This window comes from Anas platyrhynchos, chromosome 14 (assembly GCF_047663525.1).
Source record: "Anas platyrhynchos isolate ZD024472 breed Pekin duck chromosome 14, IASCAAS_PekinDuck_T2T, whole genome shotgun sequence".
Lineage (NCBI taxonomy): Eukaryota > Metazoa > Chordata > Aves > Anseriformes > Anatidae > Anas > Anas platyrhynchos.
The window spans coordinates 6,372,117-6,387,159 of record NC_092600.1 but is presented as its reverse complement, the minus strand read 5'-3'; the positions used below and the strand labels follow the sequence as shown (position 1 = coordinate 6,387,159).

Genomic DNA, 15,043 nt, shown 5'->3' with positions numbered 1-15,043 from the left:
GGTAGCTATTTTGGTATCTAAGTGTTTTACTCACTTCAGTTATGATGCTGTATAGAGTAATTTACTGGGAGGAAAAAAAAAAAAAAAAAGAAGAAATGGAAATAAATGAAAAATCAGTGAGAGACTAGAGAGGAGAAAAATCCTGAAAGTTAAGCAGAGATGCAGGAAGTTTTTAGTCCTGGACAAATTGTTTACAACTATCTGTTATTTACAACAGTCACAACCATGCACCCTCCTAAGGATTTCCCTGTTCCTACCTTTTGTGGCAGCTGTAGTTCAAATCAAAATCAAATTCACATTATTCTGATAATGCTGAAATGCAAGGAACCTTGTTCATCTGCATCACTAAGAAAGGGAGAAACAGGTCAAAGGAGCACCCTTGTAGCTTACCAATCCAATAAACCCTAACACTCTGCTAAAAAAAAAAAGCTTCGGTGCAATACAGGAATAAATCAGTGGATTCTTTCTGATGGAGACAGTCTGTGTGTGAGATAATTTCAGCAGGTCTGAAAGTTATCGCAGGCGACATGTTTCTGTCTTTTAGTACAGTTCATGTGGCGTATTATTCTGCTAATATTCTAAATGAATGCACAGGAGTAAAACAAAAAATCCTCGGAGCTACACATGTTGGATATGCCACAGTGGGAACAGACCCTTGTTCTTTGCCTACTGCTGCTATTTTTGGAGGCAGTCAGTGTTTACTACAGCAGTTTTTTTTTTTTTTCTTTTTCTTTCAGGGTTATTGCACTACAACTAAACCAGAAATTAAAGAGGGAAGGAGCAAAGAAGGCAGGATCTAAGGCAACTAAAATTTTGAAGACTTTTCTGTCTTCAGAAGAGGAGAGTTTTTCTGTGGGATCTGCTGTCAAACCACCTACAATGGAGTAGTTTACATCTTCCTCAGAAAGCTTGCTTCTGTCAGGATTTTGGTGGAGATGCCAGACAAGTGGACAGTTCTTTTGCTTCTGGGTGATTAAAAATACACAGTTCTGGTTTAGGAGCCAGGGTTACTCAAGTTAAAAGGCTAGAACAAAGGAGGTGGTTCTTCATGTTCTTCATGAGGACTCAAAAAGCATCCTACCAACAGGTGCTGGGGTGTTAAATCTTACATCAGTTCAAGGGGTAGTTGGGCAGGGACTCAGAAGAGAAAACTAGTGAGAGCTACTGAGCAAATTGCACATCAGGCTGACAAAGTCCCCTACACTACACCAGATTTTGCAGTAATTTAATTCCAAAGAGCTTAACTTTCTGATTCTCAAAAGAAGACATCCATGCACTTTTTTGTTGCTGTTTCTGTTGTTGTTTTAGAGAAATTCAGTAAGGAACCAAGAATTAATCAGGAGATAAATGATCTATAATGACACAGCCATCGTCTTTGTATCAGACACTTCTTTGGCTCAGAAAGTACATTTGCAGAATAGTTTTCATTCAGGAAGAAATAAGTGTTCATAAGAATTCATGTAACCTTAATCCTAGAGGCACTAAATATGTTTTTGAAACAATATGGTCTTCAGAAAAATTCCCCTAACAAGGCTATCTAAAACATGGGATCAGATTCCAGTATTCTCAAACCTCCAATCAGCCCCTTTTGTCAACCCTCAATGAAAATTTTGTATGCACTTTGACACAACACTCCCTTACAAAATAGAAGTGGGAAAAAATATTTTGATATCACTAAGAAGAGCAGTTAAAATCCTGTGTCAGATTTCAGGAGAAAAAAATACAATATTTAAAAAAAAAAAAGGTTGAAACTGTATACTTGTCTAATTCCACATTCGTGACTACAAAAACAGGTTGGCTTTCTACAGATCACTATCTGTTTCCAAGTACTTGCTACCATAGAAAACAGAGAATAAAAATCAACAGATATCAGAAAAATACAATTTTGATAATTTTTTTTTCCTGCTTGTGGATTATAACTGTCTGTAGTATTAATATATTTTTGTGTGTGTGTCTGATTTCCCACCCTCTGACAAATGCAAGCATCTTGCAGCAAGCTTCTCATCCTATATCTCAAATTCCCAGCTTTCTAAATCCCATGTTTCCTATTCTATGAGCGCATCTGTTACAGGAGCTGATGCAAGTAGCCAGAACCTCTTTTCTTACTCTATAATCTAATGCACTTAGTGAGCCAATGAATATGTGTGAAAGGAGGGGCTTTCTGGCTTAGGGACTCCTCACAGGGGAACAGCTGTTCCGACAGCAAACACTCTACCGAAGCCAGGCAAGCACACTCCTCACATCTCTCAGTGGCTTTGTGCATCTAGGTTTGGCAAGACAACCCCTCTCCCTCCCTCTCTGCAAAAAAAAAAGTGAGTGAACTAGCACAGAGAAACTTAAAGAAGACTGGCTTGCAGTGGTGGAGCATTTTGGGAGGTCCTGTGATGGCCTGGACCAACAATACCTCCTGGTTTAACCACCTGGCTCTGCATGAAGAACGCTTCAGGAGGTACCTGAACAGCACCGAGGATTACTTAGCCTTCCTGTGTGGGCCCAAAAGGAGCCATCTCTTCTTGCCCATGGCTTTGGTGTACAGTTTGATCTTCATTGTTGGGGTGATAGGTAACTTCCTAGTTTGCCTGGTGATCCTTAAGCACCGGAACATGAAGACCCCGACCAATTACTACCTCTTCAGCCTCGCTGTCTCAGACCTGCTTGTGCTGCTTTTTGGGATGCCCCTGGAAGTCTACGAGATGTGGAGCAACTACCCCTTCTTGTTCGGGCCCATCGGCTGCTATTTCAAGACAGCGCTCTTTGAGACAGTGTGCTTCGCCTCCATCCTCAGCGTGACCACGGTCAGCGTGGAGAGATACTTTGCCATCCTCCATCCCTTCCGCGCCAAGCTGGAGAGCACCCGCAAGCGTGCCCTGAGGACCATCGTGGTGCTCTGGGTCCTCTCTGTCCTCTTCGCCCTCCCCAACACGGGCACCCATGGCATCATGCTGCAGTATTTCCCCAACGGCACCCTGGTCCCTGGCTCTGCTACCTGCACAGTAGTCATGCCCATGTGGATCTACAACTGCATCGTCCAGATCACATCCTTCCTCTTCTATGTGCTGCCCATGGGGGTCATAAGTGTGCTGTACTATCTGATGGGGCTAAGAGTAAGTCCTGCTCTGACTGTGCTCAGTGTTTCTTTAGCTCTTGCTGTGTTTCTGTGTCTTTTATTTCCCCTTTTTTTCTTATCCATCTGGTTTACCCAAAAAGAAAAAGTATTTAAAACCCCTGAAAATAGTGGATCTAACCCCTTCTTTGCTCTTATCCTATTCTTAAATGAATGTAGCTGTGGCTTGCAATAATTTACCCTGATCTTCTTGTAAAAAATTACTATCACTGCTGCTTGCATTTTAATGTTACTTAAATATCCTACTCTGTAGATTGATTCCAGCCTCTCAGAGATTTACACCTTTGTGGTAGAGACTAGAAATTGACCAAAAGGAAAATGTGAAAAGAATAAAAAGGAGTAGGCCGGTGATTGAATCGTATGTTTTCTGTTTTCCCTCTCCTTGTGACTATGGAGTTTCTATTACGCTGCTTTATTTTTCTTCTTCCCTGAAGAGGGTGATAATATTCACTTGTTAAAACTCACAAAGCTGTCATGAGCTGAAATGCTACCTTATTGCTGCAGCTAGCAATTTCAGCAGTCTTTTCTTTATATAACTATGGCACAGTTTCACCAGTGATTGATGCTACCTTAGAGTTCACATTTGTGCTCTCTTCAGAAAGTGGGACTAGTTTCATCAAGTATTATTATTTAAATACAGGGATAAAACAATCAGTATCGCAGTATTATTAACCTACATACCTACATAGTCCAGCAATGCACTGCTAATCATAGTGAGTCCATGTGTTTTTTTTATCCTTCTCTTACATTACCTGCATTTTGAAAATATAAAACCTATCTCACTGCATTGAATACAACTTAGAGTTTTAAAAGCTGTGTGTGATCATAGAGCAAGAAAGGGATGCAATATGCATGTGGAGACAGATTAATTTACCAAGTAACATGCAAGAAATTCAACCAGTTCTGTGCTAGTTCATATATCATTTTGTTGTGCTGGCTGATATTTATGGTTATCTGAAACTGTAGAAAAGCAATCTTTCCCTACTTGGAAAAAAACACAAGGATTAACAGCCAGAAGTCTATAGCACACAGATCTTTGAAGCAATGAATGGGTTAAATTATTGCAATATCACAGTTCAGTAGCTATTGCAGGTTTTTTGCATAGTTTCATTGTTTCTTTGATGAAAATTTTGCAAAATAAGACCTCTGGGTGTGTGTGTGTGTGTAAACTAGTAGCTGCTAAAAATGAAAAAAAGAAAAAGAAAAAGAAAAAGAAAAAGAAAAAGAAAAAAAAAAAAAAAAAGATAAATCCCCAAGCTAATAAAAAGAAGTATGAAAAGTGCCATAACTTCTATTTGTGGCACCAAAAATTCTTATCCCCACCCCAGAAGGCTTGCTTGGCTGGGTGCCAAGCAAGGCCTGCTACCTGGGAATTTCTGTATATTCACAGATTTGTTTAAGCTGTCTTTCCTGAGGGCTGCAATGTTCATTGTTTAAACCTCTGCTTTTCTGTATATCCGAATGCTACTTCCAAATTTAAAGTGCCCATCCCTGATATACCTGCATTGCGTTCTAAGTTGTGCTAGGCAAAATCTTTTTTTTTTTTTTTTCCCCAACAGAAATGATAGCAGAATAGTGTGTGTATATAATTTTCAAGAGAAGACACTTTATCTACTCACAGCTGATGAAATCTCTGAAGCTTCAGCAACACTCCAGAATCTCCTGAGTGTCCTGTATTGCTCTTAGACTGTAGTGCAAAAGCTCAGAGTTGATCCAAAGGTTGTACAACAGCTCCAACTTGGCAAACCGAGTCATGACCTTTACCAGCCTTTGTAGAAAGCGAATTTTCTTGCCAAAGTTTCTTCTTCAAGCTTTGCCAGTACTCAGGAGTGAGCGCCTCAGGATATAATGCAGAAGGAGGCATGCATGACATGTTAAGGAGCTATGAGAGGGTAGAAAACGTGTCATATGCCAGCTCTTCATTTTCAGTGAGAACGTGGGGAAGTGGCTGCATGGAGAAGCTAATCCCAATGGTGCTGATACAGGAGATAGGCTTGCACTGCCTGAGCAGCAGCCTGTGTTGCAGCAGGATTTGGGGCAGGGGCCTGGACCCTTTCCTTCAAGCTGACTTCTAAAAGGAGACAGGAATGGGGGCCTGTATCCAGCTGTCTAATAGTCAGATCAGAGTTATCTAGGATTTTTGACAGTCACTGACAAGTGTGGAGAGCCCACAGACCCATTTATCCCACCTACCCAAATTGTCTATGAAGGGGATCTAGATAACCAGATGTGACCAGACTGACCTCACCTAGGCAAAGTTCTTCTGAGTCCAGCACTTCACTTGCCCTGGGTAACACATTGGGAACATGAAAAGTTTTATGTTAACTGTCTTTGAATTCAGAATACTTATTCTATAGTGTGGAATTAATCTTGATTTTCTCATCAGAATCTATTTTGCCTCCCTCTCTCACACCCCCATAAAATACTCGGTTGTTAACTCCAGGATCAGTTGTGGGCAGTGGCTGCCTTTGGCAAATTTGTGCAGAGCCCAGCACAGATGTGGAGGGGTCTGTTCCCTGTCCATGGAGGTCGTCCTGCACACCTTGTGCCCACTGACACGTTTCCCTTTGTAACTGGGGAGAGCTCACAGTGCGGCAGGGGCAGCTCAGCAGATAGTTGGCATCGGCCAAATCACTCGGGATTTGCAGGCCTTAGCACAAGCCATGTGGCTTTTAAACACCAAATTTTCCATCAGCTGGAGCAAACATTTGATCACTGTTTGTGTCAAGTCATGTAACTTAAGGAGAAAGTTTGTCCTGCTTCTGCTGAGTTGCCTCACTGTGTTTGCCTGGGGATAGGTGAGGCCCTAATTTCACTCTGCCTTGTGATTTCTAGCATGAAATGCTGTAGCTAATTACGATGTGGGGGAAAAAACTAATTTTCAGCTTGTTGCTTCAGACACTTTTAATTCTCTTGCAGAGAAGGGGCAGCATTCATCTCCAGGCGATCCTATCTACTCTCACACATCTGCGGTGATGTAAAACCATTATCTTGGCAGGACTTCTTCTGTCATACCCTTGGCATGGACTTAAGCTACAATCCATGTCATAAACTCATTTCTTCTTCTTCTTCTTCTTTTCTCTTTGCCATAACTCATTATTTTCTCAAATTGCAATTACTGAGTTATTTTTACTAGATACGCCCCCATGTATTATTGCTTAAGGCTAAAGAGGAACCTTAAAACATCATCAAATGACAGGAGAAAGGTACAAAATAAAGATACATGTGTCTCTGTTTTATTACAGCATCGGAGAGCTGTATTCTATGAGCCTTTGGAATATTCCTGGACTAAATTACTGTTGGGACTGAAAACCACTGAAAGGAAGCTAAGGATTTTAATCAATCTGAGCAATCATTTATCACTAGACATGTTACAAATCAGCTTATTTTATTCCTTAAGCAACAGTGGCTATGACTTAAAGTCTCAAAAGGTTATAATATAAAATAACAGGAAGCTGAATGGCACTATAACTGAATATAATTTAATTCATATGTGTTTCTTCTTTATTGGTTTTCTGAATAAACAGCATTGAAAGAAAGTCTCTTTGATCAAGATTACAACTACTTAATAAAACAAAAATAATCACATTTAATCAAAAAACAGGAAAATCGCTGCGCAAAATATGAAAGAAAGTAGCACAACTAGCATATTTTCATAAGAGCTTTTACAAGTCCAGATTGGTTTTTATCTTTTCCCTTATTCCTGATATTCTTTTCCATGTAATTTAAAGATTTTTTTCCAATTTCTCTCTGTTGAAAAAAGCATTACTCTGAAGTTGTTGGATAATCAGCAGTTCTCACTTCAAGAAACTAGATGCAATTATGCAGTTTCTATAGATGACTCCTTTTATAATCAAAGAAAAAAAGTGTTTTTGTCCTGATTGTCTTGGCACAGTCTTTTCATCACCAAAGCATCAGTGCTCTCACCTTAAGCATACTGGGGAAGCATTTATTATTTTTTAGAAGTCCAGGGAAAATTGATAAAATAAAATAAAATAAAATAAAATAAAATAAAATAAAATAAAATAAAATAAAATAAAATAAAATAAAATAAAATAAAATAAAATAAAATAACAAAATAAATAAAATAAAATAAAATTGTAGTTGGGCAGAGTGTGTTTGAATCTGCATATGTCATGTGCATTGTTTCTTTGCAATAGAGCATATATGGGTTTTGTTCATCAGATGGACTGAATATCAATTAGTCCAAACACTCAGGGCATGAAACAAACTCCCTTGAACTCTACACAATTTTTTTCCAGTGATTACAGCTGTGTTTCACTAAGGCCTCTCTGGGGTATTTTTTGGATCATTGGTTTGTGCTTAATTGTGGGGAACCCTTTCAGAAAAATAAACAAACAACCAATATTTTGCTAGAAGACAAAATAATGTTGAAATTGAACACAAACTGTGAACCAAATATTGACTCATTGAGAAAGGACGAGTGGGGAATGGAAATCTAAATTTGCTGTTAGTATGCAGTCTCAGATACATAAGTCTGCTGATTGTTATGAATCTAAGGCTTCAATGCTCAGTATAGACTAAAACTGAATTTTAAATGAAGATTTCTTTCACTGAGTCCTGAGTTGCCTTAAATTTTGCCTTCTTAAACTCAAACTACAGCTATATCAAAAGCAACATGTGTGGTGGTGTTATCATCTCCTATCTAAGCTCTTCTTCTGCTTCCCTCCTTTTGCCAGTTGAAAGGAGACAAATCTTTGGAAGTGGAGGAAATGTCTGTGAATGTCCAGAGGCCATCCAGAAAATCAGTCACCAAGATGCTGTGTAAGTAGTGGTGCCTTCCGTGTTCTGTTTACCGTGGCCAAGAGTGTGCATGTAACTCTCATATAGATAAGGAACGTATATATAAAAATATTTTTTGAGTTAATTCCTAAACTAACACTTTAGTGAAATACTCAGCGACCAGGTCCAAGCAGTGGATCCAGGAGTTAGGAGTAGCTGTGCAGGCTGACAATCAAAAGACTCAAAGGCAAATTTTTGTCCTTACCATACCACCACAGGTTTTATCCCTCATTACAAAACTGGCTTTTGCAGCCCTCTTTCTCAGGGTGAAAATGACATTTCTTGCGCTGCTCTGGCTCCCAGAAGCTACATTTCATGTGCCTGTAATGCACCACAACACAGGCCCTGCTTATGAAAATTAAGGTCCTGTCAAGCCACGTTCGTCACCTGCTACTGACTTCGTCACTAAAACCTTCCCAAGAAAAAGTAGGACCTACGTAGACTCACACATTATGCAGCACTCTGGAGAGCTGGTGCTGCAGCTACCCTGAAAGCACTCGCAATACTTCATAATTTAGGGCTGTCTTTAAGACGAAGTAAACCTTGTTACTGAGATGATGTTTATGCTGGAAATGTAAATCACCTTCAATATATCATCCAACAACATTATTCTTTAGGCAGCTTAAATCCCCTTCTGAACTGGGAACCTGTAGTCTGAAATCAGCCTGATTTTCTGTGCCCCATGACCATGACCACACATGTTCGCAGGCACCATCTGGGATAGGTTTGCAAGAGTCCTTACTGTAGTCACCAGAGGCCTTGCTGTGCACGGAGGCAAACTTTTTTCTTTCATGCTGAGTGTTTCCTCCAGCTTTCTGAACTGGCTCTGCTCTGTGCTGGCCAGTGAACCCTGTCCTCGCATAACCAGCTAGTTTTTCTTCTCCCCTTTCTCTGTGCTAGTTGTCCTCGTGATGGTTTTTGCTGTCTGCTGGGCTCCGTTCCATATTGATCGCCTCTTCTTCAGCTTTGTTGTGGAATGGACTGAGCCTCTGGCTAATATATTCAACTTAATTCACGTGGTGTCAGGTAAAGCTTTCTTCTTCCTCTTGCACAGGGGCTGGCAAAATGTATTTGTGGGTGTTTTATCTGATGGAGTCATTTATTTTTTGGTGACATGAGGCATGCATAAAAGGTTTCTTGATTTTGGTAGCCAGTGATGGTAATTGTGCCTCAGACTAGACGCAAATTTCTGCAACTTTCAAGATGTTGTCCAGTACAGCTGTGTGAATATTCATTAAGGAAAAAAATTAAAAGAAAAGATATTATGTATCATTACCAGCTGTTTTTATTTCTTGGAAGTGCTCAGAAATGAATGCTGCTGTCATTCAGCTGCTTCTAATGAATACACAGCAGCAGGCATCATCCTCCAGAGGGGCTCTCAAGCTAACAGGAGACCTTACTGAATGGTAAGACAACAGACTTACCTGCTGCCTGGAGCCGGGTGATATAACCAAACATTTATGGCCCAGCCAACCATAAAATGAGGGCTTTTTCAAGGAGGAATCTTATTTTCAGTATGTCACAGGAAAACACTGAATATGGCCATTCCGCAGCTCAGACAGATCCAATCTCGTGCAATTGTCCTGGGGTGCTGCAGGGAATTAGCTCCCCTCAGCTGGAAGTTATCTTCTGGCAGCTCTGGCAGGGCACCAGCCATGCAAATCCCGCTGGGGGATGAGGGCTGGAGGCAGGTTGGTGCAGCTCAAAGGAGGTGGATCATGAACAGCTGGAGACAGAGGGCTGCAGCCCATGCTGCCTACTGCTCTCCCCTCCCCGTAAGCTGCTGGCATGAGCTGCCCTTGTCAAGATTTGCCTCTGCCTCTGCCTCCGCCTGGGTTCTGGCTGTCCAGATGTGCTGCCACCCAGCCCTGGTGGAGCAGCACTGGCAATGATGAGATTTTCCTCTTCTGGCTTTGTTCCACCCACAAATGAGGTCTCTCTCTCCTTTCTCCTTGTTCTCCCAGGTGTTTTCTTCTACCTGAGCTCTGCCGTGAACCCCATCATCTACAACCTGCTGTCTCAGCGCTTCAGGCTGGCTTTTCTCAGCGTCATCTCTCCCCGCTGCAGGCACTGGGCCCCTAAGCACCCCACCAGCCAGATTCCTGCCCAGCAGAGCATCTTTGTGGTTGAGGACCACAACCTTGCAGACTCTGCTGAAGACACAAGCGTCCCTGGCACCCACAGGACGTCTGTCAGCAGTTCTCAACTCTCCACTGGTCTGTGACTTGTCGTGCTGTGATCCACATGAGAGGCAAACTGAAGAAAACGACTTTGCGAAATAACAAGAGACAGTCCTAAAAGACCAATTTCAGAAAGAAGAGCTCACAGACTGTGTCTCAAAGAATGAACGAGTGAATAAATGCATGAGGAGACTGTAATTAGTAGGTTATTGAGAGGCATTGTATTACCCTCAAGCTGATGGGAGGGCTGGAAATCTCAGTTCACTGTCTGCAAGCTCTGCCAGCAAAAACCTACTTTACAGAAGCAGCACCCACTCTAAATGCTGCCAGCACAGGAGAGAGACACAACTTATCCAAATCGTACCAAATGGCCTTTTTGTGCACCAGCCTAAACGTCAGTTTTTACTCAGCTTGAACTGGGACAATTTTCTGGACAAGCCTTGTCTGCCCACTTCTGGCTTTAGGGAAGCCACTCCCGTTTCTGTCTCCAGTGATCTTGAGATGTGTCTGTTACAAACCTCTTGTGGCAATATGATCAAGTTAATATGATTAACGAGCCCTGAGCTGAGCTGGTACACCTCAGACACCAGCACCAGCAGTCGCTATTTCTAGACCAGGAGAATGAGGAACCAAAGGTTATACAAAGCAAACTTTTGCTTTCCGAGCTAGGTAAAGGTTGGAGTGGAGGGTGGTGAGTGAAGCCTTGCATCGCTTTGTCAAAAAACTGCCCTCTAGTGGGTTATTTTTTAGAAGTCTCGAAGTAACTGCTGTACCTCCTTGCACTATGGCTGACTACATTTACTCAGTGCTGAACTGGCCTGTGCATGCCATGAATCTGTCTACATTACCTGGGAAATAACCATTACTGGAGGATATTCCCTTGTCCAAAATGAAGCTAGTGGAGGATAACTGCCCAGGGAACCTCAAAGGTCTGCAGCCTCTGCAGGTTTATCCTGCACATCAGATGATTTTATTTCTGTCCATCTCCCTGAGCTGAGTCTGACCATGTACTGGTAGGTTCCTATATGCCCCCACCCTGCAGTTTGCAGCAGTTTCTTCTGTTTCTGGCTGATAAGACTCCAGGGTGAGGTAGGACTTGGAGGTCTCATATCTGGAGTCCCCTTTTCCCGCAGCTCAAGGGGAATTTCAGCCCCTGTCTTCTGCCAGACCCATTTTACCAGCTGCATTCTTGAGAAACAGCCAAGGAGAAGGTAACAGGTACACACAGGGCCCTGGAGAGCAAAGACAACTCCTGCTTCCTGAAGACACAGCTGAAACGCTTTGCCACCCCCAGGTGGACACTCTAGTGATATCAGTGGCATTTACACCTGTAACCAGTCTCACATTATCATTTTTCTCTCTACTACCCCATAAGGTGCATTTTCCCCCGGACTTACCGTGCCAGCCATGCCTGGCTGCCTGCGAGCTGTTGAGGCCCTGGCTCTCAGTTTGCTCAGGGTGCAGTGCTCCCAGTGAGGGGCTGGGACCACCGGGGCAGAGGCTGTGTGGGATTTCCCCCCTCACCCTGTACATCACCCCTGTAACTCCCTAACTGACCCCACAGGGTTCTGCTGCCAGCCCAGCTGTGTGCCACAGAAAGCTCATTTTCTCCTCTGCTGTCCTAGACACCCAAACCAGAGAAGAAAGAGTCTAGTTTGATGTGCACACCCACCATATGATAAAGACATTCCTCTGCAAGGTTTGTGGCTCTTTGAATACATCTTATTCATTTAGGACCAGAGCGTGACCTGTATTGGGGCACAGATCTGTCCGTGAGTGCTGCCACCCTCTGCAATTCTATGTTAAATGCATCTCTGACTTGCAGGTGGCAAGTAACTTACCTTCAGTTTTGAATAAACCGGCATAAAAAACTTCTTTTTGTCCTACAAGCAGTTTTTAGCACATTTAATTTAGCATCAGTCAAAAAAGGTCACACTTGTAACCACAAATTATTGAGCTTCTTTGGCCAAAAACCAAAAACAAAACTGAAAGCATTTAGTCTTGCATCAAGACAAACATTGTTTGAAGACGTTATTGGGTAGACATGTCAAAATTCTGCTAAATTCTGTTTAAAAATAAAAAAAAATGCAATGAATAAAATGAGTGCTGGTTTGAGGTTGAATGCCCTGAGCTAGCACAGCTTGGTACCCAACTCATTCCTGAGGGAGGATTCCTAAAGGACAGTCAATGTGCTTTGTCCCTAACATGTATTCGATGTCCACTGGAGGCTTTTCTTCCCAAAAGGTCAGTGTTTGAGTGTGTTATTTATCACTCTGCTCTGTTATTTACCTCTCTGAATTTTGGAAGCTGGTCACAAACACGAAAATAATGGGAAGATGGATAGATATGTCATGAAAGCCCAGGATACTCCTCTATTTGTGCGTTTAGTTGCTTTCATAGCCAAGTGCTGAAAAATGCTGGTAAATTGTCAAGATCAACAACTCACTTTCCCCCAAAGTGGTCTGGTATGATGAAAATATATTTATTTGAAATCAAGCATGACTTCCTAGGCAGAATTATCTATTGATTTATTTCTCTGCCTCGCTTTCCCTCTGGGAAACATGTGAGTGTGTGAGAAGAAATTGTAGAGTGCAGGGGCAATGCTCCAGCACCGCAAACAAACCATGGACAGTTGGAAATGGGTTGCAAGGAAGCTCTTAGAGGAGAGAAGAATTGCCTGCATTGCTGATGAGTGGTACTCAGATCTAATGCCAAGTTCAGTACTGAAAAAAAAATAAAAAAAAATAAAAAATCATGACAGCGAGTAGACAATTCTGTTCAGTTTATATGAAGAGTTTTTGGAAACTGCAGTGTTTTCAAGTGTTTAAACCATGGCTTGTCAGTAAAACTAAACAGATACTTCAGCTGCAGGGCTGGTTATATGCATCTGTGTAACATGAAAATAAACTTACTGAAGTCCCCCTTCCTATGTCTAGTCTATCCTCCAGCAGTCCTTATCTCTCTTGTTTCTCCCTCTGATTTCATGAGTAGCAAATGATGGAGATTTCCACATAGCAAATATATAGCAAATTGCTGGGCTATAGAACTTCCATATCAAATGGAAATTAAACTAGGGAAAATCATGGTGACAAAAATAGAAAAAAAAATAATCTGGAGTTTTACTTTCTATAGTAAACTGAAGAGGAATAATAGGAAAGGACAACAAACTAAACAACACTCTTGCAAGGATTAAAATCTGGTTTTAGAATTTGGTCCAAGCTGATGCAATGATGGCAAAAGTCCTTCAGAGGGAGCTGGGGGATAAAAGAGGTTGGAAAGAGATTCTGCAGAGAATTCCCCAGTTTGGGCCTTGAAGATTTCACAGTCCAGGAAAATAAACACTTTTGGGGTTGTTAGGAGCCAGCATGCACTGTGAGGACACCCACACAGAAAAATTTGACTGAATTAAAAAAAAAAAAAAATAGTATGTGTAAAATAGGCATGGGCCCTAGTGTAAGAATTTCATCTGTATAGTCAAGGGTTGTTAATTTTCTTCCACATTTCCTTTGCTTTCACATTTGGCTAGTCACTAGCCTGCTGTTGCCCCAGACACAACTCATTTACTGCCAGAAGTGGAAGACTGGCTGTTACTGTCTAGACTTTGTGCAGCACTGGAAAGTTGCAGCTGTTGTTTTTAAGGGAACTTATCTTAAACCCATTTAATTTTTAAAGATATGTTTGTTTTAGGAGTATGAGAGCTGTTGAAGCAATTTGCTTCCCACCAGCACAGCTAATTCATGAATGAGACACTGAAGTCTTTCTTGTAAAAGTCCAAATAACTTTTTCATACCTCCTCCGCTTATACTGTGCTCTGGGATGCAGCGAAGTTCCTTCCCAGAGGAACTGTCTTTTGCTTTTTTTTTTTTTTTTTTCCTTTTTTTGCTAGAAATGGGTTTTCCAGAAGAGACCCCAGATGTCTACTACATGAAGAGCTCCATCAGAGGAAGCCTGGATTCCCTTTACAGTCAAAGGAGGAAAAAAAGCTGTGCTAAAATCAATTTATCTGACCTATTTCAGTCAACTACCTGAAGTGTTTTGTAGGTAGCTTTTATGCATATTTTCTACTCTTGCAAAGTAAAGCCAGGCAGCTAGGTGCAGGTCACCTTGAAATGCTGTATGTTCTTGGTTTCGGTGGCTGCAGAGCAGGTGTTTTGTCAGTCTTTTCCAATTTGTATTCTTTCTTTAGAGCTCAAGAGATCCCCTTAGAAATGACTCACCAAGAAAATCGTGTTCCAAATGAGCAAAACAAATGGCTAGCAACTAACTCATGGCAAAGCAGTGGGACAGAAGAGACCAGCATCCTCGGGAGGCTCACCTACCTGGTCGTTCACCGACTGAGGGCTGGTGCCTCTGGGATGCCCAAACCATGTTCTTGCAAGCTGAGGATTTCTGAAGTGCTGGATCTATCCTTCACATCCTCTCTGAGATGGAGAGAAGCCTGTTTTCAGGCTTAGTTCTGCTCTGCTGGTATGAATGCAGAGGAGAGGGTTAAGTGTCAAAAGAAAGACAGTGCTCCAGAAGCAACCACTGTCCCAGGTCTGAGCTTGCACATTCCTTTTCATACTTCTGTAGGAGCTGGCAAGGGCAGGAAATATATTTGGCCTGCCACAGACTGTGCAAATAGCTACCTAAACTCCATGGAAAAGCTCCAAAGGGAAGTCGTTTCAGGCTGCTGTTGACTGCAGTGCAGGTGGGCTGGGCAGCGCTGAGCAACTGCAGCAAAGCCTCAGAAGAGCGTCACGGTTTGGGAAAATAAAAGCACTCCCCAGCCTTTCTGGGAGGAAGGAAATAAAACACCAGTAGAGGAACTTGGAGTTACAGTTATTGTTTATTTAAACACATACATGCTGGAGTTTCTGCTAGTTGGCTTGGTGGGAAATATCACAGGCAGATGGTTTCTCTAAATGAGAATGAACTTGGCTAGTGCCACACAACC

The 15,043-nt window shown here is 41.9% G+C and overlaps 1 protein-coding gene across 1 annotated transcript; it reads left to right on the top strand.

Annotated features, from left to right (window-relative positions):
• Positions 1–2,228: 2,228 nt before the first annotated feature.
• On the top strand, positions 2,229–10,963 carry NMUR2 (neuromedin U receptor 2). The gene is made up of 4 exons (XM_005026194.5): positions 2,229–3,104; positions 7,825–7,909; positions 8,828–8,953; positions 9,892–10,963. Exons 1-4 carry the CDS (start codon positions 2,385–2,387, stop codon positions 10,149–10,151), a joined length of 1,191 nt encoding a protein of 396 aa, XP_005026251.5. The 5' UTR covers positions 2,229–2,384; the 3' UTR covers positions 10,152–10,963.
• The last annotated feature ends 4,080 nt before the right edge of the window (positions 10,964–15,043 follow it).

Bases quoted from the DNA above. Each gene is read 5' to 3' on its own strand.
- NMUR2 (XM_005026194.5), top strand. From the start codon at position 2,385: ATGGCCTGGACCAACAATACCTCCTGGTTTAACCACCTGGCTCTGCAT. The intron at 3,105-7,824 runs GTAAGTCCTGCT...TCCTTTTGCCAG, and splicing joins ACTATCTGATGGGGCTAAGA to TTGAAAGGAGACAAATCTTT. The intron at 8,954-9,891 runs GTAAAGCTTTCT...TTGTTCTCCCAG, and splicing joins CTTAATTCACGTGGTGTCAG to GTGTTTTCTTCTACCTGAGC.